The sequence below is a fragment of the Manacus candei genome, unplaced genomic scaffold, assembly GCF_025592945.1.
Source record: "Manacus candei isolate 608988 ecotype Guabito, Panama unplaced genomic scaffold, ASM2559294v1 h1tg000204l, whole genome shotgun sequence".
NCBI lineage: Eukaryota > Metazoa > Chordata > Aves > Passeriformes > Pipridae > Manacus > Manacus candei.
In genome coordinates this window covers 199132-224387 of record NW_026138252.1, presented here as the reverse complement: position 1 = coordinate 224387, position 25256 = coordinate 199132, and the positions used below count along the sequence as shown (strand labels likewise).

Here is a 25256-nt window from a genome sequence, read left to right as displayed (position 1 = left end):
TGGCCACATTAAAGGTAAGATTAGGATTCTCAAGGCCAAAGTAGCATCCTGGCCCTGGTGTTGCCACTTTTACCTCTTTTGGGTGGAATTGCAGAATTCCTCACATTGCTGCTGGGGTCTTCCCAGCTTCTGGCTGCACCCGGCAGTGCACAGCCCCCAGCCCAGCACCCCTGACCCCAGAGGAGGCTGCAGGCTTGGCATGTGCCAGCCAGCCAGGAAAGCAAAGCTTTGCTCACCTCTGAGCAGGATGGACCTCGGGGCTTCTCCCTCCGTTTACCTTTCCATCAGCAGGAATGGGATGAAGATGCTCTGTAGGATCTGCACCATTAAGTGTCTCCACGTCTAGCAAGAGCAGGGCACAGGTGAGCAGGGCATCTCACAGACACCCTGGACTGCAAGGCAGCTGTCAAGCCCTCCCTCCACCGAGGCAGAAGCTCCCTCTCAGTGCAGGAGCCCCTGTCCCTGCTGTGCTCCCACTTTCTGCGCTCCTCCCTTCCCCTCCCGCTGCCCAATTATCACCCCGTCAAACTGCACAGCTGGGGGACTTCCTGCACCACTGGTTGTGCCCCCACCTGGCTCTGCCAGCGTTAATGGGGGCTGCAGTCAGTGCCCCCAGCTCTGCAGAGGGGTGGGCTCCTGGAGGGGCACCTCCATCTGCCCACGCTTTTGCCAGAGCCTGGTATTAATTAGCAGGAGGAAGCTCAAGGATGGCCTGGAACCCCCAGGATGGTGTGAAATCCCCAGGACCCTGAGGTCCCTGAGAGCTGATGTCCATGGGGTTGGGAGCCTGGAGGGAGGGACAGGCTGCCCATCACTGCTGCCCAAGGGAGGAACAGCTCCTGGGGGCTTTGAGGGTCCTCTGGCACCTGGCACTGGCCTTGCTTCACCTTCCTCTTCCTTGCTGTGGGATGGGACACAAACCACCTTTCAGAGAAGGCTGTCAGAGGTTGTGAGAGACCACCCAAGGTCTCCCAGGCTGCCTGAATCCTCCAGCAAAGCTCAGGCATTTTTAAAGCACATCCCATGTGCAGAATTCCTAGCTAAGATGCACGTTTAGGGATGAGCCTTGATTTAGTTCCCGGCTTCAAACGGGACACGATGGCACAAACACCTTCACAGAAGAGGGACCTCGGTGCTGCCAGCCCTCCAGGAACTCCACCTCCAGCATTTCCCAAGCATCCTGTGGGATCTGGGTGTTGGGACCCTTGTAAATGTTGTAAATCCCAGGGGATTTGCAGAGCCCCGGGGAGACACCTCACCTGTGAGAGGGCTGAGTGCAGAGGGAGGATTTCCCCTTTCCTCCTGTTACCAACACACGTGGGGATGGAGCATCCCGTGCCTCAGGAGTTTGGGATAAAACCAAACTGCCAATCCTTCGGCACATGGAAGTGTGGAGAGAAGCAGCTCACGGACCACGTGCCAGGAGCTGCCCCAAATCCGTGGGGCTAAACCCACCAACCCACCAACCCCCCGACAGGGCTGGCTCTTTGGAGGGGTCTTTGGGGTGTAACACCAAAGGTTTGAGGGGGGCTCAGGGAGAGGATGAGCCGGATGGGGAGGAAGGAGGGTCCCAGGCTGCGATCCCTCCAGGCCTAACCTAATCACCATCGCTCTGCATTATTACCCTGCCTAACGCGGCATGCTTTTAAATAAAATATGCAAAGATTTCTCAAATTATTTCCCCGGGGCAAGTGCGTTTTCTATCTTCGCTCGTGCATGTTAATCTGAAAAATGCAAATTCCGCACACACCCCCATCTGCTGGGGCTCGGCCATTTATTAACTTTTTTCTTTAATACGAAGTGTTTCTTTCTTTTATGTGTATATATGAAAAAGCAGCGAGTTTTGTTATCTCTGCCCCTATTTTATTTCGTTTAGAGAAAACAGGTTTTAATGGGTTAATAATAATAATAATAATAATAATAATAGTAATAATAATAATAATATGGCCCCGAGGTGCTGAGGATTATGACTCACTCAGCACTGGAGTTTTAATCAGAGATTGGTGTTGGGCAGGATTACGGCTGCAAGAAGGCTGGGCCTGCTTTAAGATGAAATGCTGATGTTCAGGGGACAAGATTTACTTATTTATTTATCCAGGATGACTTTGATGCTCAGAGCTGAGCCGACAGCACATCCTGAGAGAGTGACAGGTCCCCTATGGCTGCCTGGATGTTGGTGGTACTTCCCTGGGCTAAGGGCTGTCCCTGTCCCTGTCCTCATTGCCTGCCCAGGGGTGACAGTCCCAGACTGCCCAGAGCAGCACGTGGGGACCGGGAGCATCTCCATCGTTAGGGCTCCTTTGCAAAATCATTAAAAACATCGAGAAAAAAGCAACCACAGACAAAAAATGGGGGGGAAGGAGGACCCCGGCGTGGCGTTTTCCCTGACAAGAAGCCGATGTGACAGAGCTCTGCGTGCTGAGCGTAATTGGCAGCCTCTGCCCAGGAGAGGCCACGGACAAACTTGCTCCAGGACGATGCTGCCCCGTCCCTGTGCCCGCGGGTCCCATGGCAGGGGGGGGACGGGGACCGCGGCTCCGGCACGGCCGCCGTGGGGAACATCAGCCTTCACCTGAGTAATGAGACAAAACCCAGGGAAAACACACATGAAAAGGAAGGGAAAAGAGAAACTCTTAGGAAATAAGATCAAAGTCCTGCCTTCAAAAATGTTGTCCTGCAGCTACAAAGAAACCCAGATCGCCCTAATTGCTGCGCTCGGCGCAGCGCGGGAGTCGGGGACGGGCTGGGGGGAACCCAGAGGTCCCAGCACCCAGCTGGGAGGGCCAGGAACACCAGGGCTACACGGGGTTTGCTGGGTTTGTTTTTGGAGTACTCCTGTCCCTGTTCCCACAGAGCTTGGGCGTGATGTGCAAATGATAACTGCGGTGCTGGTCCTCGTGCAAAGGAGCTGCTGGCTTGGGATACATCACACATTGCATTTAATACAATTGTATTAAAATTATCCCCTCTACACGTTTGAAGGGGAAATGTTGGATAAAAACTGATGGCCAAGTGCTTGGATGTGGTTAGAAAGTAGGTTTATGCGTGGAAAACAGTTACAAAGGAGAACAGAAAAGGAGCTGCACTGGAGAAAGAAAAGTCTCTCTTTCAGAAAACTGAGGATCTCCCAGGCTCCCTGAGCAACTTCCTGAGCTCCAGCCATGGAGTGCTGGGGGCCAGGGATGCCCAGGTGTGCCAGAGTGCTCTGACAGGGCAGAGCCACTGGCCTGGGCTGGCTCTTGCCCCCCCTGCCCTGTTTCTGAACACACTGAGGGCACAGATCGGCTCTGCAGGCAGACACTGCTGCCTTCACACAGGGCTGGTGCTGTGATGGATGAGCTGCTGATTTGCCTCTTCTCGTCCCATTTTGACAGTTTCTCCACATCCTTCTCTCTGCCATGGCCCCACAGCACCCTGGTCCTCCAGGACACGGGCAGCCACCGGTCCCCAAGGGGACACGAGGGTCTGGGAGTCACAGCCCCAAGCCAGTCTGACCCCTGTGCTGGGTGCAGAGCACTCGGGTCCCCACCACAGCACAGGGAAGCAGCTGGCTGGCCCTTTAAAGCCTTTTTTTCCTCTCTTGTTAAAAGATGTCTGGGAGGGGAGCTGCCAATCTGAAAAATGATCCTTCCTTTTTTCCATTTTCTTCCTTCTCTCCTTCTAGCTCGTGCTCATCTGTTCAGGTGAACCTCAGGCACATTCATTAAATCTCTGTCTTTGACACCTCAGCTGCTTTGGAGCCCTGGGCTGCTCTTTCTCTTTTCTTTCCATGTTTTTTTCCCGTTCCCCATCTCCGAGCCCGCCTGATCAGCACACTGAGGCAGTGGGAGCGAGCTGCAGAATCGTTAACGAAGCACGGCTCCGTGGGTGAGGTGCTGAGTGCCTGGTTTTGGGGAGGGTGCTGAGGGCACCCACCGTCCCTGCCCAGGGATGGGGAGCACCGGGGCACCATGAGGAGCAACTGCTGGCACCAGGGTGGCACGGAGGGGAGATGAGCACGGTGGCAGCACAGCCTGCACCCAGCCAGCACCCTGGGGCTGCGGCCAGCAGCCAAGGGCTTGGCTCGCTCCGCCGTCCTCAGTCCCACTAAATCCTGTTACTCCATGCAGGAGTGCCTTCCCCGCTCCCCAGCCTCCCCTGGGCTCCCTGAATCCTCTCTGCCCACCCTCGTGGACCCATTCCTCGCCTCTCACATAAGTCCCATCCCGTCATGGAGGCACCAATGGCTCATCCCACTGCGGATTTGCCACTCGGCCAAAAGGGACAGGGCCCATCTCCAGTGGCACAGCTGCGGCTGCCTCTGGATCAGCTTCTGATGCTGAGCGGGGCTGGAGCAGGGAGATAACCCGCCCGGCTGCCACCAGGGAGGATTTGGCCTCGGCTGTGCTGGCCCCTGGCTGGGGTCCCTGCTGGCTGCTCCCAGCCCCGGGAAGGCCCGGCATGGAGCAGTGGAGGTGGGGAGGGATGAGATGCTCCCCATGGCCTTTGCACGTGGGACAAGGGGTGGCCGTGGGCTCAGGGCAAAGGGGCAGGAGCAGGAAGGATCCCTTTGGGAGAGGCAGAGCCCTGGCAAAGAGGAGGGCAGGAGGGCTGGGGATGGAACCTGGGAAGGCACGTGTCCAAATGCCAGCTCTCCCTGGGATGTGATGCCTGTGCCCAGGGCACAGCAGGGCAGCGTGTCCTGTGGGAAGGGGACAGCCTGGTGTGGGGGACAGGGCTGAGCAGTGAGTGGCTCTGGGAGGCTCGGCGGGACCGGGGCTGTAAAGCTGTGAATTCCTGCAGAGTTTTGTTAGCGGGATCGGCGCTCAGCCTGGTGCCCTGCTCCGAATTAATTATCCGCTGACACGATTTCGCTTCTTTCCCTTTGTGTTATTTTAATTAACAGAGATCTCCTCCAAGCAAGCCAGCTGTCATGTAAATTGTAAAACTGTCAGCATGTACAGGAACTTAACAGGGACTGGAAGAAAGCCTTGCACAAAGGGATGTGCTACTTTCCCTTTTTGGTTTTTGTTCCTTTTTTTTTTTTTTTTTTTGAATCTGGTACATTTGTAAAGTTTTAAAAAAAAGTGTGGAGACCGGGGTGGGGCAACAGATGGAGAAAGCCCAGCTTTTACTTTAGATCCATTTCTTGAGACAGAGGTGCAGAATAGAGGCTCTGCCCAAGTATTTTGCATCAGGATCACTTCCTTGAACATCCCTGCAGCCTGGTCCTTCCTCCCAACTCCTGTTCCCTCCATTCATGCAGGTGGCAGGTAGGACAAGACCTACTGTAGGAAGGGCTCAGCATTAAGCTGGGCAAAAGGAAACATCAGTGGCTTTAACAGAATTAATCTGGTCTGTGTCCATTGCTGTCCATTGTCTGATTTCACCCGCCTTCATGCCGAGCTTGGTGCATCCCTGTGTGCCAAAGGCCAGCTGCCGGGCTGGCACCAGCTCTCTGCTTTCTGATCTTGCACCCGGTTGTATCTAGGCTTGAGATTTTTAACTGTGAGCTCAAATCAGCCAGTTCTTCCCAAGATCAGGCTCTTCAAACAAGCAAGACCGTGTTAATGGGCCCCATATGTCTTTGGTTAAAAGCTGCTCCAGCAGCAAGAGCAGCAGATGCAGAAGGGAGCGCGCGGAGCCGGAGGTACAGCGGGAGTTCACGCGAGGATACTCCCTGGACATCCCATCTCCCCTGAACGCGAGCAGAAGCCTGTGGTGACCCTGCAGCGATCAATTAATAAATGTTTAGGCAAGTCAATGAAGGTTAGCAAGGCCCCAGCTCAACGGGAAGCTCAGGGAGGGCAGCAGGAAGTGGGGATGCTCCGGAGCAGTGCATGGCTCTGTAGATGTCAGGGCAGCAGGACACGGAGGGGGAGATGTGCCAGGGCAGCCAGGGGGTCTCTGCACTTGGTGGGAGGCAGGAGGGATACTCACCAAACCTCTCAGGTATACTCAAGCTGTAAAAAAGTCCACATTTTTCTCCCTGCCTGATTTTGGGAGAAGGGCCTGGATTTTCTGCAGCGAGGTCTTTGTGCACATCTCATCCCTACAGGCTACAAACCTGGGCTATGTTTGGACGAGGACTGAGCTACTTAATTCCATTTCCTACCTTCCTCATCACAAATCATTCTCGTTGCCCTTTGAGAACAAAACAAAAAGATTCCAAACCACATTTTGCTGAAGAAGGAGGGATTTTCTTTCCCAAGCAGCAGCCAGGGATAAAAGCCTGGAGACAAGCTGAGCAAGCTGCAGCATTAAAGCCCAAACGCCGAGCTTATCCTGCGAGCACAGCCGGGCTGAGAGGGGTCCAGCCTGATGCCGAAGGTTCCAAACAAGGCCAGTTTCCCGGGGCTGGGATCTGCCGACTGCATATGGAGGTTCCCTCTCGGCCCTGTTTGCATGCCAGGCATGCTGCTTGTCCACTGAAACAAATGACCTTGAGCAGCACTGCGGGTCAATAAAATAATTTGCCAACTGATCCATCTTCTGTGGCAAACAGATGAATCAACCCCGGCTCCCTGGGCTGTTTTATGTACGGATGGGAGAGCCGTGAAGTTAAAATAACGTGTGCGGCCACATCCATCTCTGCACGATGAAAGGATGGCTCTGAGTGAATAAAGTTGTGTATTTCCAGATGGAAAAAAAACAACCTCTGCATCTCCTGGCACGTGGCTTTGTGAGGTGGGTGCTGTTCCCCAGGATGACATGGTGCAGGTCACCCTCTCCCTTGGTGGAGTGTTGGGTCCCCTTCATTCCCACCTTCTGCTCCTCTACTCCAACTCTGCTGCCCTGGCCTGTCCCTGATGGCCCCTCCTGGGGTTCAGCCCCCAGAAAACCCTTGGCCTCCCTGTCCTTGCCACCACCTCATTTCTTCCTGAGTAATGCTCCGAAGGCTCCAGTTTCAGCCTCACAAAGGTGACTCACAGTCGGGAACTGGAGCATCGTGGGAAGCAGACTCAGCTTTTACTGGTCTCCAGTGCAGGAAAGCACCAAAAGCAATTAAGAAATGGCCATTTCCACCGTGGTGACACAGCCTCCTGCAGCACTGGCAGGGGGTGGGTGGGAAGGAGCCAGAGCCACCAGGGCTCGTGCACGTGGCCGGGCTGCATCTGTCGGAGAGCACGGCAAACTGGGGCACTCGGAGGGAGCAGAGAGGCCCCGAGGCAGCCTGTGCTCACTGAGCCCCTAATCACAGCGAGGTGATTAATGCCCTTCTGCTCCCATGAGCTGCTGCTCTGCTCCCGTGCTGCCCTGGCTCGGCCCTGCTGCCTCGGCAGGTCCCACTCCGGGGGCACCAGGCATTGGCTTGGCAGGGACGGCACTCGGATTTCCTGCTGCTGAAAGCGGGGATGGAGTTTTGTAGGAGGCCTCTGCAGGCCCTGTGAGCGGGAGGAGAGTGCTGGTGAGCTCCCTGTGCTAGGGACAAGCCTGGTGCCCAAACTCCTCCTCTGACAGCTGGAGCACAGAGCTGGGAGCAGAAAGGGGGAGTCCTGGAGTCCAGTACTCGCTGGTCCCAGCACTGCATCCTGCTGCAGGACAGGGACCTGCCTGGGAGATGCAGGAGGGATGCATTCCCCCCTCTGCTCTCCCATAGCGACGGGTGAGTTACCTGGCCATGCTCCCCCAAGCCCCCTTCACAGGTTAACAGGGCCAGGCACAGCTCAGACAGGTTAGGCACAGCTCAGCCAGGTCAGGCACAGCTCAGCAGCAGCAAATAATGTCAGTGAGCAGGAGTGAGCAGCCGTGCTCATTACAGGGAGGTGAGAGGTCACAGTTTGCTCGTCCCGGAGGTTAACAAACCCTGCGCAGCCACCCCGAGGGCACAGGAGCTGGACATCAGAGATAAAAGAGCTGCTCAGAGGGCTCAGAAAAATGGGGTGCCTTCCACAGGGCCACGGGAAACACCTCATGCCCCAGCAGCCTCACACTCTTCCAGTGTCTGTGCTCCTCTTCCTCAGCCACGCAGCGGGCAAGGCTCGCCCCGCTCCAGGATCGCTGCAGGGCACTTCCTGCGAGCCATTAAAGCACATTGGGTAATTAATACCTTCCATGCATGAGGAAAAATGAAAGGCAGGTGGGAGGAGGAGGGGAGGGGAGCAGGGAGGAGGCAGCAGCTCCATTTTGAGGGCCGTTAGGGTGCTTCTCCCTTGGTGTTATAATTTGGAGGCTCCCATGTGCTGCAGCAGTCACACCTCTCAGACATTGTTCACAGCCCAGTTCCAGCCAGCACCACAATACTGTGCAGGATCCATGCTCCCTGCTGGAGCAGCTCTCCTCCTCCTCATCCCCCAGGATTGCTGCAGGACAAGCTGAGGCTGCCCCACACTCCAGGCTCAGCATCCAGGCGGCTCCTCCGAACTCCGTGACTGAGGGGTTACAGGAAAGGCCGCTCAGTGCTAAAGAAAGCTCCATTTCAGCACCTTAAATACAGTTTCTTAACAAACAAAATGTTTATTTTCCGAATAATAATAATAATAACAAGAAAAAGAATTCCAGCCTCGGGGCAGGCAGTGGGATGGCTGTGAGCTCACTGGAGCGTGTGTCCATTACCATCCCCGCTCAGACCCCGCCGCAGCCCCGGCGCTTTATTCCAGGAGAGTGACTGACAGACCCTGATCGATGCTGATTTGGGTCTTAAATAAACACACTGGCCCTGGTTTGCCGGGAAGAGCGAGGTGCCAGCGCCTGGCTGACAGGCAGGGAGAGGCAAACTTTGCCAAACAGCCATTTCCTTGCGATATGTTTCCCTTCTCTCAGCGCTGTGCCGTGGGAGCGGGGCAGAAGCTGGGACGGGAAGGTTTCAGGACAGGGGTTATTTTGAATTTTTCTCCTTTAACTTGTGGACAGAAAAACAGAGTTCAAATATTCAAACAGAACTGTGCTGCTAAAAGCCATCAGATCTTGCTGGTGATGGATCAGACCATCGAGCAGGGAAAGGTGATTCACTGCCGACAGCGGCTGTCAAGAGAGAAGCCCTTTGATAATTTGCTGAGCTGTGGCAATTCACATCTGCAAGAGCTGCAGAGCTTCAAGAAACCCCGAGACTCTTGGAAATGTTTTGCACTGGCGTCGTGTAGGTCTTAAAATTAATGGAAATGGCCCTTGAGAGATGAGTGAGTCAGATTTGGAAAATACCACTCAGGTCATTTTTTCTCCCTTTGAGCATCATTTTGTCCAATGCAACACATCTCCAACACCCCTTTCTTGCTTTATTGCCATTTCAGGCATCGGTACTGGAATGGCAGATAAAGTTTGCTACTGCAACACCCCAAACACTTCTGTGCACCCATGTTCTGGTGGCTGCCTGTGAGGTGACTCTGTTATCTCCACATCTCTGACCCTTCGTGCCAGCAGATTCCAGCCTGGGCAGAAATGAAGGTCACAAGTTACTGAGCCAATCTGGGAAAGAAATTCCAAGAGAGCAGATTGGGATTGTTTTAATTAAAGGAGGGAGACAGGGGAAGGGGGGCAAAGCAACACTCGAGCAATCAAACATTTTACCCCTGTGAAGATGAACAGTTTGAGGTAGGATTCAGAAGGCTAAAATTGTCTTTTTAAAGGAATGTAAAAATGTGAATGTTGAATGATTGACAAATAAAGGGCACTTTCCTTTAATTTAAATATGCTTCTAGTTTGTGCAGAATATGTTAATTTATACATTGCCTAAATAGCCAGTAGCTATTGTCTGTAAAACCACATCAGATCAGGGCAGCAGGGCAGTTAATGTACTGGCTGGATGTTATGGCTGGTCAGTGAAGCGATCCGAGCTTCCTTCCACTGGCTCCCAACCCCTAAATGGAATAGCTGAGCTGTAAAAAACTGCCAGGGGCATAAACTGAAGTTCATTCTGTCAGCCTTCAATAGAACAAGGCTCTCCTTCCCACAAGGACCCGTCTGCACCCCCAGCCCCAGCCCAGCTCCTGCTCCTCAGTGACCCCAGAGCTGTTCCCCTTCAGCTGGGGAGCCCTCCAAGCCCCCGTGCTCTCCGTAGGGATGATTTCTTGGGGTACCTACAGCCCATCCCAGGAGCTGTTCACAGCTCTGCAGAGCCTGCCCCCGTGCTCCCTCGTGCCTCAGTTTCCCTGATGCAGCTCTCCTGGGCCTCTGCTCACACCTCCTCTCGTGCAAGGTCCCCCAGCAGCTCTCAGCTTCTCCAAAACATCCTGCCCCATTCCTGCCATGCCATGGCCCCTGTGGGATCCTCAGAGCAGTTTCCAGTGCTTCCCGAGCAGCCTTGGGGGCCCAGCTGGATTTTTAACTCTGCCATTTGACAGCCTCTGCCCCAAACAGGTCCTGGGTGTGACCCATCCATGCCTGACCTGCCTCTTCCTCTGCCTCCATGTGTAGCCACGACTTGGTCTGGTCTCTGGAGCAATTTTTAATGCATAGAGGCTTCTAATTAACAGGATTCTGAAGTTAATTAAGACAATCTCATTTAGATCTCTCTCCAGGGCAATGCTGCTTCCCTGGGCTCCTCGGGAGCCTCCGCTCTCCCTGAAAATCTCATCCCAGGGGCTGTCGAGTCTCTGGGCAAGGGTCTGGGATGTCACCTGACAGGCAGGCAGGTGGAACGTGTTTGTCCAAAGGACCAAATGATCAGCATGGAATTCCAAACTCCAGAGACCCCTGGGGCTGTGTTCCAGCCTTTCTGGGCCCTCCATTCCCTTCTTGGACATACCCACTGCCTTACCAGGGCAGTCCTACGGGGAAACTGGCCTCGTGCCTCCCATGGCAGCCCCAAACTGGCAACATCATGGATCCATCTTCTTTAAGAAAGATCCATCCTCTGCATTCCCAATGCCTTTTCAAAGATCACTCTGGATTAAGTTTAGAGTGATATGATAAGTAGTAATAATACTGCTGCCTTGGCCCTAATTATTTTCAATATAATTATGTACCCTCAAGAAACCTTTTAAATAGCACGCTCTCCTCAGCGCTCCGGTCCAAGGGATTCATTTGTCTCAGGAAAGAAATATTCTTGGGGCTGAATCCTTCATTAGTCTTTGCTGGAGAGACTCCTGCTGAAGTCAGCGGGGTGTGTGTGTGTCCCACTGGAGAACGTGGGGCTGTGCCCACCACAGGAAGATTTTTACAAGCCCCTCAGAATTTGGTTTGTTGGCAGCATAAAGCATTTGGCAGGGGGGGAAAAAAAGCCTGGAAGTCTGCTGGAAAGTATCAGCGAAAGACACTGAGTTTCACTGTCTTCTGTCAGCTTCTCACACTTCCTCCTCTTGTGTTTTAATCCTACAGAAGTGCTGCTGCTCCAATGTGTGAAGGAAAAAGAGGAATTAGATCCCTTGGTGCTTAGTTGGGTGTGAGGCTGTGTTCCCAGAACGTGCCCAGGCACGGGAAGGTGCCGAGGTGCCATCCCAGTGCCCTCCAAATGATACTGTGTGAGCAGGTGCAAACCAAAGATCCCTGCCTTGGGGATCCCATCCCTCTGGCGCCCTGCCCTACCTGGAGATCAAAACTGGGAAGGAACAGCAAGGCCAGTGTGTTTGGAAGGGAGGAATCAAATGCATACACTGAATTTATACAAAATACTTTCAGGTGGCCCATTATTTTTCTGAGCAGGTTGACTTTTCAGTCAGGGTGTGCCCCAGTGGGGTCCTGTCTGCAGCAACCACATGGAAATTCCTGTAAAAACAAGATGCCCTTGGCTGGGTTTTCCACTGTCCCAGTTACCTGCTGCCCTCCTGTCCCACCACTGGCAGCACGTCCAGGGGCTGGGATTCCCATGCATACCTATAGCCCTGGGCTGGGATTCCCATCCAGGGAATTCCCCAGATTTGGGATTCCCAAATCTGTCCTGATGTGCTCCCGCTTTCTGCATTCAAACCTGTGGGATGCTCAAAGCAGGATTCAGTTTGTGGGTTTTAAGCAATTAATGATCTTTTAAAGATAAAAAACTTGTATAAATGGGTGCTTTCCCACGATCCTGTTTTATTTACTTGCTGGCACAGTGGCTGTGAGTCCCCTTGGATTTTCATCCTGCAGAGACTCTTCGGTGCCTTATGTGGTGTCCTGAGCGCTCCTCTGGATTTAGGGGTTATTCCTGATGGATGAAGTATCTGTGTAAACCAAGGCCTGCCTGACCCCTAGACCAGGGAACAGGAATCATGGCACCACCCAGTCTGGATCCCTGAAATCCTTTGGGGAAAGGGAGGATTCTGACTGGGAAGGGACAGCCCAGCCCATCCCCACACACCTGCATTCCAGGATGTCCCTTCTCTGCAAAAGCACCTGAAAACCAGGGATGACTTTCCAAGGAAGTTGCCTCACTGAAATAGTTAATGAGGACTGATCACATCCCCCAGCTCTCTCCCCCCCAGCTCGCCACCCCTCTGAAAAAAAATCAGAATAATAATTAAAAGATGCCTAGAAACGCTCTTGGAAGAGCATAAATTCTGAAGATGAAAGTAAATGATTAAAATAATTAAATACTTCAAGTTGACAAGCAGAAGCAGAATCTTGCCAACGGACATTTGTCGGTAATTAGTTAATTAATCCTAACACAAATTATAAGCCATAACAAACCAGTCAGGCTGAACGTAGCCGGCTGTTCGGAATTAAACTTTGAAAAAGAGGGAGTGAGAGAAAGAAGAAAGAAAAGTTTGAAGATTCTTGTGGATCTGAGGGAAGATGCTGTGCTGGAGCTGGTGTCCCCATGGGAAGAGCAGCCAGGGACATGGGTCGGTTCAGTGGGGCAGGAGCTGGGGCAGAGCAGGGCTGTGCTCCCACCTCACAGGAGCACAGTGGGGTGGGATGCTCAGAGCAGGGAGTGTGGAGAAGGATTTGGGATTTCCACCCATTTTCTGCGAGTAAATGTGGCAAAAAGCTTCCCAGCTCTGTTTCCCACTCTACCACTGCTGCCACTGTGCACTTGAGGTACATGCTTGCCAAAGAAACAATCTGGGATGGGTTGTTGGGGTCCCCTCAGGTCCCTGGGCAGGTGGTGACATTAATCCACAGGTTTCTGGAAGAGAGGTGTGGATCAGCATCTGGGCAGGGCTCTGTCCTGGGGTGTTGGGAGAGGAGCTGCAAACCAGCTGCCCATTAACACCCCGGTTTGGAAAGTGTTTCTAGGACAGGCTGTAAAGGCAGGGTCAGTGCTGGGGAGCTGGGTCCTGCCAGGGAAACTCGGTGCAAATGACACCAGGCCACGTGCGCGGTCAGCAGGGACCTGGTGTGAGCCTGGTGTCAGCCAAACCACCAGGGAGGTGGGGAGGATGGATGGGAAGAGGTTAATGAGCTGCAGGCTGGTTTCCCACCTCCGGTCACCTTGGCTCAGGTCCAATTTTCAGCCCTAGATTGAGCGAGGCCGGTGAGATCCACAGGCAGGACACGGTGACTGACAGCTCATCTGCGGCTGCACCGCCGTGTTCACACGTCCAGCCGGGGCTGGGGAGGCACTGACAGGCCAGGCTTTGCCCTTCCTCCAGCACGAAGAAGCTCTGGAACAGCCAGGAGTCGGTGCTCCCATGGAGGGGACCTGCACATCCCCGGCATGGGGACACTGCCGGGTGACAGACTGGGCCAAATGACAGCTGGCAGCGCAGCCTGAGTGAGAAATGGGACACGCAGGTCGCAAATGGGCTTTTATCAGGAAGGGAAAGAAGGCAAGAAGTGTTTTGAGAGAATAAACAGACAGCAGGGAAGTGTGACTATCCCACAGGTCCCACACTGTCGGGGGAGTTGCCGGTGCCTGATGTGCCACGTGTGCCATGTGAGGGGAAGCCCGAACATGTGAGCACACATGACCATCTCCTGACGGGATTTACACGCAGAGGAGAAAAGAGATTATTTACCAGACAATAAGAATTAACACTGCAGAAATGCAGAGCCCATCTCTTTTGGCCCAAGCTCCCTGAGATGCCCGTGGAGCTGGTTCCTGTTTGCCATCAAACCCGTGCAGAGCTCTGCTAAGGTCCACCCGCGTGTGCGTGAGCGTGTGTACGCGCGTGCTCTAAGTGCTCTGCATTATGTGAGCTCTGACCTTCAGAGGGGAACAGAAGGAATATTTTCCCCCCTGAGGCTAGAGTTGTCAGTGAAATGTCTGTCTTCCTTAATAATTTCAATCCGGGTGACAGGGGACAGGGCATTTTGCTCTGAACGAACGTACTGTAAAAACTGTCAGATGGGATTTGTCTCAAGAAGCAGCATTTCCATCCATTCGGGGTCATAATTACAGGCATCTTATGACCTGTGGAGCAGCACATTTCTCTCAACCGAAGAAAAGGAATCCTAAAATAGGCGGTTTGTCCTTCTGCAGAGCTCTGGGTTGAGCCTAAATGGATTCTAACAAGCGATGGTGATCTGCAGCAGAACGCTTTCCTCATTTGTTTGTTTGTTGGCTGTTTTTTTTAAAATCCAGAACAAACTGTGCACTGAAGTGACGTAGCAGAAAAGAGGGATAGAAATTGCCATTCATTGGGCTGCAGTAATGGCCTATTCCTCCTATATCCTGTCTCCTAACTGCCTGCCCCTCTGAATTTCCTCCACACTGACACTGGCCAGCGTCTTGTTAATGAACTGAATAAGTAACTAAATGGGTGATTAACCAAATGAGCATGACGATAATTTGATTGTGCTTTCCCCACTTTTAAAGCACAGGAAATACTAAGGAAAGTAATAATTCAGTGACCAGCAGGAATTCGAACAGGACAGAGCTAGAGGAGCTGGGGGGAGCTCTGACTAGACGTTGCTGTCCATAAATGCCCCACAACACTGCAGAAATCTATATTTTGCCAAATATTTCAATTTCTTAATTTGTGCCTCCACACTGAGAAAAAAACTATTCAATGATTTGAAGGAGCTTTTCCTTTTATGGTTTACAACATTTATGAAATGGATCATCCTGCAAAGATTAGGTTTTGGGGTCACCAGCCTGGGTTTGCGTAATGGACTCTGCAGTTCCTGCTGATCCCTCACCTCACTGAGGTCTGAGTGACAAACCAAACTGGGACAGGGAACCCAAAGTTACCACAGTGGGAAGATGTTCTGCACTGCTGGGGAGTGCTGGGAGAAATGGGAAAATGGAGAGATAACACCCTGTCCTGGGCCATCCCAGCTGCTCACGGTGCACATCCTCTTTCCCACTCTGAAAAAACAATGATGGCCACGGCTTGTTGTACACGTGGAACAAGCATGGAAATCTACAGGGGGAAAATGTGTGTAAAACTTCGGGTTGGATCGACACAGAAAATCCTTCGGTGAAAGAAAACCTCCTGGTTTGATTTACACATGCAGCACTCGACTGAACAAGTGTTGCTACAGGCAATTGGAAAACAGTCAAAATGGTGAATTTGCTGCTTGCACACATTTATACCCTTTCCTGGAGACAATCTGCTGTTGCTTTTTGGCACGTTTAGTATTTTTTAAACCACACAAAGGTTATGCCCAGTTCTCTCCATGACACAGGGGTTTTTTGGGTATAGGTGCAGCTGGGCATTTGCCATGTGCTGAAGCCACCAGCTGACAGAAGAATCCATAGGGACACCTGCAGCTCCGGGAAGAAAATCCTATATTGTCTCAATAGGTGAGCCAGGCTTGGGCTTGTCCCTTTGGCTGCGGGGGATGCAGCTTGGGGTGGTGTTTGGGACACAAATAGAAGTACACTGACCATCCCCTGTGCTGGGCACTGGTGAGGCTGAATGTGAAATCCTGGGTTCAGTTTTGGAGCCCTCATTACAAGAAGGACATTGAGGGGCTGGAGCATGTCCAGAGAAAGACACACAGAAGAGAGTGTTCCAGAGGAGGGAACGGAGCTGGGGAAGGGGCTGGAGCAGCAGGAGCGGCTGTGGGAGCTGGGGGGGCTCAGCCTGGAGAAAAGGAGGCTCAGGGGGGACCTTCTGGCTCTGCAACCCCCTGACAGGAGGGGGGAGCTGGGGGGGGTCGGGCTCTGCTCCCAGGGAACAAGGGACAGGAGGAGAGGGAACGGCCTCAAGTTGTGCCAGAGGAGGTTCACGTTGGACATCAGGAGGAATTTCTGCCTGGAAAGGGTGATTGGACACTGGAAGGGGCTGCCCAGGGAGGTTTGGAGTGCCCAGCCCTGGAGGTGCCCAAGGAAGGGCTGGAGGTGGCACTGAGTGCTCTGGGCTGGGGGACAAGGTGGGGGTGTGTCACAGGTCGGACTGGACGGCCTCGGAGGTCTTTTCCAGCCGAAACACTGACCCGACCCCGCGCACCCCCCGCGCTCCCTCCGCGCTCCCTCCGCGCCCACGCCGCGACCCCGCGGGGCCGCTCCCGCCCGCCCCGCCCCTCGGCCCGGCTCCGTGACGTCATCAATGCGCGCCGGCAGCGGAGCCGCTGTGTCACCGCCATGGAGTACCTGATCGGCATCCGCGGCCCCGACTACGTCCTGGTGGCCGCCGACACCGTGGCCGCCTCCAGCATCGTGCAGATGAAACACGGTGAGATATGAGGGGGTTGCCCCGGCGGCCCAGCCCCGCCCGGGGGTGTCCCGGTGCGGTGTCCCCGGCCGTGCCCGCGCCGGGCGGGGTTGGGGCGCTCCGAGGCCTCGCTGGGCCCCGGGGGAGGTTTTTGCACAGGTAAAGGTGCGGGGAAGCAATGCCGGGGGCTCCGGGTGGGGTTTGGTCGCTGTAGGAGATACCAGGCGGCCTCTGGCGCTCGGAGCCAGCCCGCGGCTCAAAGGGCCGCTCTAAGGATCCCAATCCTCAGTCACTATAACTGTGTTATATATATATTATTATATATAAGTTATTCTACATTATTATATATAATAAACACTGTGTTGGATTCTCAGCTTTAACCTCCCTGTCCAGCTAAGCGTTGACTTGCCAAATAGTTATTTTTCACTAAGGAAAATATATTTAGAATGTTGGACTTAATTTGCTCTCGAAGGGGAGGGTTAGGGGCATAACCCCATAAATTTCACATAATTATTTAGAATATTGGTGTTTGCTGGTGATTGCTTTAATTAGTAAATTTATTTCAGCCTGGAGAAGAGGAGCTTTGGGGCGACCTAATTGGCCCTTCCAGTACCTCAAGGGGCTACGGGAAAGATGGAGAGAGACTATTTCCAAGGGCCTGGAGTGGCAGGACAAGGGGGAATGGCAGGGTTAGTTTAGAGATTAGGAAGAAATTCTTCCCTGTGATGGTGGTGAGGCCCTGGCACATAAAATGACAAGTAAAAAGAGTGTCTGGAAAAGTCTCGGTCACGTAAACTTCTAATTTTTGAGACTGCTGGATATCAGGGGAAGGGAGTAATTTGTCAGGGTTTGCTCAGGAAGACTTTTTTTGGTGGTGTTCCAGGTCATGGTGCACTTATCCAAGCCTCCTTCTTGCTTCTAAAGAGTCCTGGTGTGTCAGGATATTGGCAAAATAATTTATTCCTATGACCACAGCTCTCAGTGTTGTTTCTCTCTGCCTAGACCATGACAAAATGTTTAAGATGAGCGAAAAGATCCTACTGCTGTGTGTGGGGGAGGCTGGAGACACGGTGCAGTTTGCAGAATACATCCAGAAAAATGTTCAGCTCTACAAAATGAGAAATGGTGAGTGAAGCAGGACAGGTACTGGAGGTTGGGAGCAGAGCTGGGGTGGTTTCCAGGTGAATGTTGGTGGAAAGGATTGGGTTTCTGTGTCCATTGCATGCCAACTGTTACCACTTCTTCTGATATATTGGACAAAAAAATTCAAGCTACATGTCCTTAATATTTCAGTTTTTTGTAGCCACGAATATTGCCATGGTCTGTACAGATATGAGCTCCCCAGATTCTGAGGGTCCTTTCTGTGCTTGTAGCTTTCAGAAAAAACAGGGATTGGGGAAAGGACACGACACTGTCTCACTAAAGAACATCTCTTTATTTCAGGGCAGGAGTGGGAAGGCGGGAGGGGAAGCCTGAGCGTGGGTTTGTGCTGTTCTCCACTGAGTGCTGACCTCTCTCCCCAGGGTATGAACTGTCTCCCAAGGCAGCTGCAAACTTCACCCGGCGGAACCTGGCGGACTATCTGCGCAGTCGGGTGAGTGCTGGCTCAGGGCTGGGCATCCCACAGGGAGCGTGCCCATCCTCCAGGAGTGGAGTCTGAGCAAGGTGGGAGCTGCTGTCTGTGCTGCTGAATTTGGCAGGGGCTGCCCAGGGAGGTTTGGAGTGCCCAGCCCTGGAGGTGTCCCAGGAAGGCCTGGCCGTGGCACTCAGTGCTCTGGGCTGGGGGACAAGGTGGGCATCGGGCACGGGGGGAGCTTGACAACCTTGGAGGGCTTTTCCAACTTCAGTGGTTCTGTGAATTCACATTGCTGAAAGGATGTCTTAGTAAAATATAACTTTATTTGCTTACTTAAAAAACTTATCACTTATCAATAACTGATACAACTGCAGACTTAAAATTCCAGCCTTGGGCCCAGTAAACACTTTGTCACTCACTGCAGACGTGAAGTGAATTAAACCCCTCGATAAGATTGGGGGTTTTCATGCAAATGCACCAAATCCGTTTAATCTTCTTGGGAAGTGATTTCGTAGAGCAAAGCTGTTTGATGTACTTAGCAAAACAAGTGCCTTTTGTAAACAGCAACATGAAGCTTTCAGTAAATATCAAATCCGAGTTAGAGCTGTGTTTTCAAGTTACTGAACTGCAGTTACTGATGTTTCTTGTGGTGATTTTTTTCAAAGTGTGGAAAGATGTTGTGAAGGGGCAAATGGACTTTTAGCAATCCAAGGTCAGGAAGCATTTCATTGAGAAGAATGTTAATGTGTTATATGAGAGAAAACAGGAAGAAAGAGGATGTTGAGAATGAAGTTGATCAACTCTGTCAGGGATAGAGCGTGGGATGAATTGTGTTGCATTCTAACAATGCACTGCTCAGGCCTGAAATGAGGTTTTACAGTAGCAAATAAAGACCAGTACTAACCTCAGAGCTGTATTGTTGAGAACTATACGTGTGTGGAGTGAGAGTTCTCCAAGAACGCATCCCCAGGAGCAGCCAGAGATCATTGTTCTCCTTTCTGGTGTGGATCACAGCTGCAGGTCACAACTTTTCCTTGGGGGTCCCTTCCAGCTCAGATGTGATTCCACACGACTCTTTGGTTTAAATGGCTTCAGCCAACTCCACGGCTGGTAGCTGGTGGTTGGCAGTGATGCTGTTTGCTTTGGCTGGTGTTCAGGTGGGATTTGGAAGGTCTGTGTGTGTTTTGTGCACCTCTGTGCGGTTTTTGAGGCTGATGGGAAGCAATAATGCTTGGGGCCTGGCCCTGGGGGCTGCCTGGTGCTGGTGGCTCATCTCAGGGACATCTGACCTGCACAGATGAGACTGAGTGTCCTGCCCCACTTAGACAGAGGCAGCTGTTTCTTACTTATGATTTAAAGTACCTTTAACAGGCTTTTTGGTGGACTTGCCCATCAGGATCGATGTGGCACCATTGTCTTCCTCTGTGCCACATCCCTTGAGGCCTGATCCTCCCCGTGGCTCCCCTCCTTCCTGAGCCCACGCCTGTCTTCCAGCTCACCTGCTCCAGATGGGCAGCACAGTGGGGAGGACACTGGCAGAGGCAGATGTGTTTATTTACCGGAGACAAAACGCTGCTCTGGTGCAGATGGCAGCGCCCCGGGGCACGGCGCTCCCTGACACTGCTGTCACACTACACTGCTCCCCACACTGCAGGGAGAACCCTTCCTCTCCAACCACAGCACTTAATGACTTGTTTGTGGCATTTAGAATTTGATAATACAAGCCTTGCCGTCAGAATCTGTGTTTGGTTTTTTTTTTTCCCTGTGAATTTTGTTACGTTTCCGTCATCCTACATGGGATACCAGAGGGATTAACACTAGTGCTCAGTGTCTATTTGAATTGCATATGGGATTCCTGGAGGCTACTGGTGTAATCATGTGGATGGAAAAAAATTAGAAATTAAAAAATCAGAAGGTAAAACATGCCAGTGCCTCCTGTTAGGAGTAGGAAAATAGTTGAGAAGTAAAAAGTTTGGTGGGGAAAATGTAGTTTCTTACTGTATTGGCACTCACCGTGTGAAGCTGTTACAGAGGCCTGAAGGTGTGTGAAGGGGAAAGGTTAAATTGCAACAGGACTTTCTCAGGCATTAGACTCTTGTTGGAGGTGAGTGGTGCTGCAGTGTGTGGTGACAGGACGAGGGGGAATGGCCTGAAGCTGAAGGAGAGCAGGATTAGATGAAGTCCCTTCTGACCCAAACCATTCTGTGATTCTGTTGTTTCCTTCTCCAGCACCTCTCTTGGTTCACCAGGTGCCAGGTTTAGTGCATTTAGCTCACTGCTGAGGTTGTGTGTGTGGGGAGTAGGAGAAACAACCTCCTGTCCCTCCAAAGGTGGTGAAGTTCAGTCTCTAGTTGTGATGCTGTTTAATTATAGGTGACAGGGTCTGGCTGGAGTCCAAAGGCAGCCTGTCAGCCCCTCTCCCTGTGTCCACACTTGGCAGGAAACTTCCTGGCTCCCACCTTTCCCCCCTCGCTGTGACTTTGGCTTCCGCCAGATGTCACAGGGCTGTGTCACCATCACCACCCTCCCGAGCTGGGCCGGGCTGTTCAGCACAGCTCTGCTCTTCAGCTGCAAATTCTGAAGAATTTCACACATTTCCTAATTGCTGTCGTTATTTTAAATCAAACAGCAGTCAAGTGCAAAGCTACTGGGGCTGGGAAGTGTGTCCCTGTAGGAAGAGGAGTTTGGGATAAAGAACTCTGGGTGTCAGTCATCACTCGTTTGGTGACCCTTTAACCACACCAGTCTTGTAAAGAGTTCAGAACTGTTGGCATGGATTGAGTCACAGAAGCCAAGGAAGGCTTGCCTTCGGGATAGACTAAAGGAATGGGATGTACAAGAAATTCCAGTCCCATCATCGAGGTGTTATGCTGCAAATTTCATTTATAATCAGGGGAGTAGTAAATAGATTATGTAGATTTTCTAATGTTTAAATCCTGCCTTTCTTCAGTAATAAGGCATGGGGGATAATTATTTACATTTGAGTTTTAAGAAGTCTCAGAGACCATTAGCAGGAGAACTTACAACTGAAAATCAGTTTACAGATGGGTTTAAGTGTGTATAACACCATTTATTTATGGTTGAGTATCTCGCATATGCCAATGTTGGTAATTCCAAGTCACACAATAATTTGAGTGATCTTGTGTCATGGCTCTTAAATATCAACTTGTGTGATGTTTCAGAATAAATAAATGATGAAATACAGCCTAATTAAACGAATACAGCTGCGTGGTAACTTCTTTCCAAATATTCTTGGATGCTTTGAAGATTAAATCACACCGTTTACAGTGATGTTTGATATATAACTGAAGCCTGCTTTATTCTTGCTTACTGTCTGAAAGTAAAAATACAGTGTCCTGTGATTTATTTTTTTCTTGCGTGGAAATTCACTGTACTTAGCATCAAAATGAACTTTTTCCTGCGATACAGTTAATGTTTTGGCTTTAGGGTAAAATTCTGTTTGCTGTTTTAATCTGTTGGTTGCATCATCATTTTTTTCTTATTTTGTTGCTTTGTTGATCCAGGCTTTCCAGCAGTTTAGAGATATCCTGTTAGTACAATTAATTTAATGAGAAACATTATGTAGATATGAAAATACTGGAACTGTATAAGAGCTGCTTTTAAAAATACATACAATTCCCAAATTTTTTTCTGAGCCTGCATTTAAAAATAACACAGTGCACGTGTGTTTCATGGTCTTACAAAGTACAGATCTTGGAAGGAGATGTGGGAGAAGAGGGGATGTTTGATTTATTCATGATGGTGGAACGCTAAACCCAGAACATGGAGGAAACTGCCAAAGATTAAACTTGGTACATGCAATAAAAAAAATCAAATTGCCAGTGAACAGGGCCCTGTGTGTAACTGTGTGCACTGTGTGAGAGCTTTTGTGTGCACTGGAACGGGCCGTGGTCACCGGGAGGGGACTGGGAAAAGAGCAGAGAGCAGGTTAAAGGAACAAAGAGTTCTTAGAAACTGCAGAATGTCCATGTTGTGCTCACGTGTCGACAGTAAAATGCTGTATGTTTTACACTGAGATGAAAGAAGCTGGTGTGAAAACCGCACTGGAGTTGGAGTGTGCTGTGAAAGCTGTAAAAAAACCCCAAACACGCCGGTTTGCGGGAGAATCAGAGTTCTATGGTTTTATTTGCTGTGCAGTCCATGCTGCCAGGAGAGCTGATGGTTTTTAGGCTGAGACCCACGATCTGCTGCAGGCAGGGCTGAGGCAGCATGTTGTGGTAAGGAGCTGTGGCAGCAGCAGTGCTGCTGTTCTCCAGGTGCCACGGGGAGCTGGGATCCCAAGGCCGAGGTGTCGGTGCTTTGGTGTAAAACACCCCTGTGTTTGCAGACCCCCTACCACGTGAACCTCCTCCTGGCTGGCTACGACGACCACGAGGGCCCTGCCCTGTACTTCATGGACTACCTGGCAGCCCTGGCCGAGGCTCCCTTTGCAGCACACGGGTACGGAGCGTTCCTCACCCTCAGCATCCTCGACCGCTATTACAAGCCAGGTAACTGGGGTCAGGGACAGGAAAAGTCTCCTGTTTCTATTTAGGTCTTTTAATTTATCCATCAGTGAGACTGACATTTGCCAAATCAGGTGTGATTGCTGTGGTGCTAGAGATTGGAACTTGACTTTTTGTTGGATAAAGGGAGCTTTAAGTGTTGCCTTGCTGGAATGGTAACGTGAAACTAGGCAGCTCCTGAATTTTTTTTTCCTGATTGCAACTTAGACTGAAGTGAAGGAAGTTTCAGTTTCTGGACCATTAGCTGCTGGTAGTCTGCTTTTAATAAATAACAGTTTGATAACATTGTCTTCCTGCTTGTCTGGTGGCTCTGACATGTCCACTTTCCCAGATTATCAATCTGCAGAGGGCAGTCCCAGATCCTATTGCTCCATATCTTGGATTGGCTTTGTGTGTGATATATGAAAAACATTCAAGTGAAAAGATAATCCTAGTGAGATTGTCTCCAGCACTCTGAAGTGGTGGTGATTAATCATGGAATATGGAATGGTTTGGGTTGGAAGGGACCTTAAAGCTCATCTTGTTCCACCCCCTGCAATGGGCAGGGACACCTTCCACTATCCCAGGTTGCTCCAAGCCCCGTCCAACCTGGCCTTGGACACTTCCAGGAATGGGGCAGCTTCTCTGGGTAACAGAGAGGTTTTGGACTGATTTGCAGTTCTGTGCACGTGGCAGCTGCTCATTGTAATTCTTGTACATGTTTGTACCTGTTTAAAGTTTTAATTTTAGAATCATAACCCACTGCCAAGGAATGAACATGGCCCCATCCCTGCTGTACAAATGAGGAAATTTGCAAAGCTTGGAATATTGTTAATCTGACATCTTTGGCTTTACCTACAAAACAACTTCACTCCCGTGTGCTGTTTAAGTTAATATCTCTGCTCTGAGATTAGAAATCCTTTCATCCACCTCCTGCAAGACATGTAGCTGTAAACTGATAGTTTTATTCAAATGGAATTTCTGGCTGAACAGTGGATGCAGATCTGGAACAAAGTGTAGAAACAAATTTTGAGAGATCCACAGACCTTGGTTGTTTTCCAGTCGTGTCCCTTAAAAATTCTGTTGCTCCATTTCCACCACTCCTCATGGAACGGAGAAAAATAATGACCTGCCGTAGGTTGCCATGGCTTGTCATCCCTACAGAGTGCTGGATTTTATCCCAAAGTGTTTGAATAGCAGGAGCATCCCACACGTGCCTTCCCCATTATTGAGCTCGTCCCCACAGGAACATTGTTGTGCTAAACCCATCTCCACCTCCTGCCCCCGACTCGCAGCCGGCCTGGGGGCAGCTGGAGCTGATTTGGGGCTGAAATAAACTCGAGGAGAGGGAGGCAGAGCCCGGGCCCTGGCCATGGGAGGCAGAATTCCGTCATGCTTCCCATTCCCTGGAACAAATCGATTCTCAATGGCTTGTTGCGGCGGGAGCGCGGCGGTGCAGGGCGTCCTCGGGACATCTGGAAAGTGTTTGCTGGGAGCTGGGAAGGAGAGAGGTTTTGGTGCTCAGCTGAAAAGTTGTTTAAATTTAATAAAGTTTCGGCGGAGAGAGGGAGATGGCCTCTAATGAAATCAATCTGTGGATGTTTTCCCTTTCAGGTATCACACGTGAGGAAGCCATGGAGCTCTTGAAAAAATGCCTCGTGGAGGTGAGTTGCCAAACTCGGGCCCTGGTGATGCTGAGAAAGGGATGTTTGTTTGCATTCATTCGCTGAGACTTTCCTCTTCCCCTTGTCACGTTTTTCTCTGCCTTTGCCAGAAGGGTAATAAATGCACATTGGCCAGATGTGGAGGAGCTACTGAGGGAAGGGATTTGTGGGCACTTGTGTTGCCTTTGCACGGTTCACGTCCTCCACAACCTAAACTTGGAGCTTAATTGCTTTTCTTTACTTCTGCTTCTTCCGTGCTTAGCATAATATTGATACAGACCTTTTCCTCTGATGGTTCTTGTGAACATCCTGCAGCATCCTTCTGTCACTTGTGTTACACTTAAGCACTCTTAGAATTATATACTAGTTCTTTTCCAGCCTCTGAAGTGATACCTGAAGTAAAGCCTTGACCTTAAAGTTCATGACTAATATTAGTGTAAACCAAGACTCCAGATATTTCAGACACTAAGGCTTTTATTGTAGGAAGGTAGTCTTTATCCTTGTCTTTAAGAGATTGAACCAAATGTAACTCTGGGGAAACATCAGGAAGAAATTCTCTAAAGAGGTCCTGCTTGAAGTATCTTTGTGATAAATGCACTTTGTGCCCAAAATTGTAGCCCACTCTAGTCTTCCTGCTTAATGTTAACATTTAAGGCCTGTGAATTTTGCATCTCTAGCCTGGGCTTGTCTAACATGGATTGTCTTACAACAGAGGACAAACTCACCCTAATTCATTCCTGAGCAGTGAAAAAAACCCACCCTAGTTCCAAACATTTCAGGTCACTAGAACCAGGATGGAAATTTTGTAGTGCAACAGCACATCTCTTAAATTATTTTCTCCTCTTTTATTAAAGCTTTGAGTGACTCTCATCTCTTCTGTCTCTTTGTCTTTGCTGAACAGCTCAAGAAACGTTTCATCCTGAACCTGAGCTCCTTCAACGCCCGGTTCATCGACAAGGAGGGCATCCATGACGTGGACAATGTACCCCTCACAAAACTGGAGTCCTAACCCCCCAGATCTTTCTTCAGCAGCCTTCTTGTTTTGTTCACTTTTGGGTTTGGTTTTTTCTATTCATTTGGAGCACACAAGTCATGTGCAGCAGTGGGAGATCAAATAAAGTTTGACATTTATATA

The 25256-nt window shown here is 50.9% G+C and overlaps 1 protein-coding gene across 1 annotated transcript; it reads left to right on the top strand.

Moving 5' to 3' along the window:
- The first annotated feature begins 16259 nt into the window (after positions 1–16259).
- Positions 16260–25256, top strand: PSMB2 (proteasome 20S subunit beta 2). Its single transcript, XM_051774521.1, has 6 exons — positions 16260–16397; positions 17379–17501; positions 17900–17970; positions 22301–22463; positions 24072–24121; positions 25023–25256. Exons 1-6 carry the CDS (start codon positions 16307–16309, stop codon positions 25128–25130), a joined length of 606 nt encoding a protein of 201 aa, XP_051630481.1. The 5' UTR covers positions 16260–16306; the 3' UTR covers positions 25131–25256.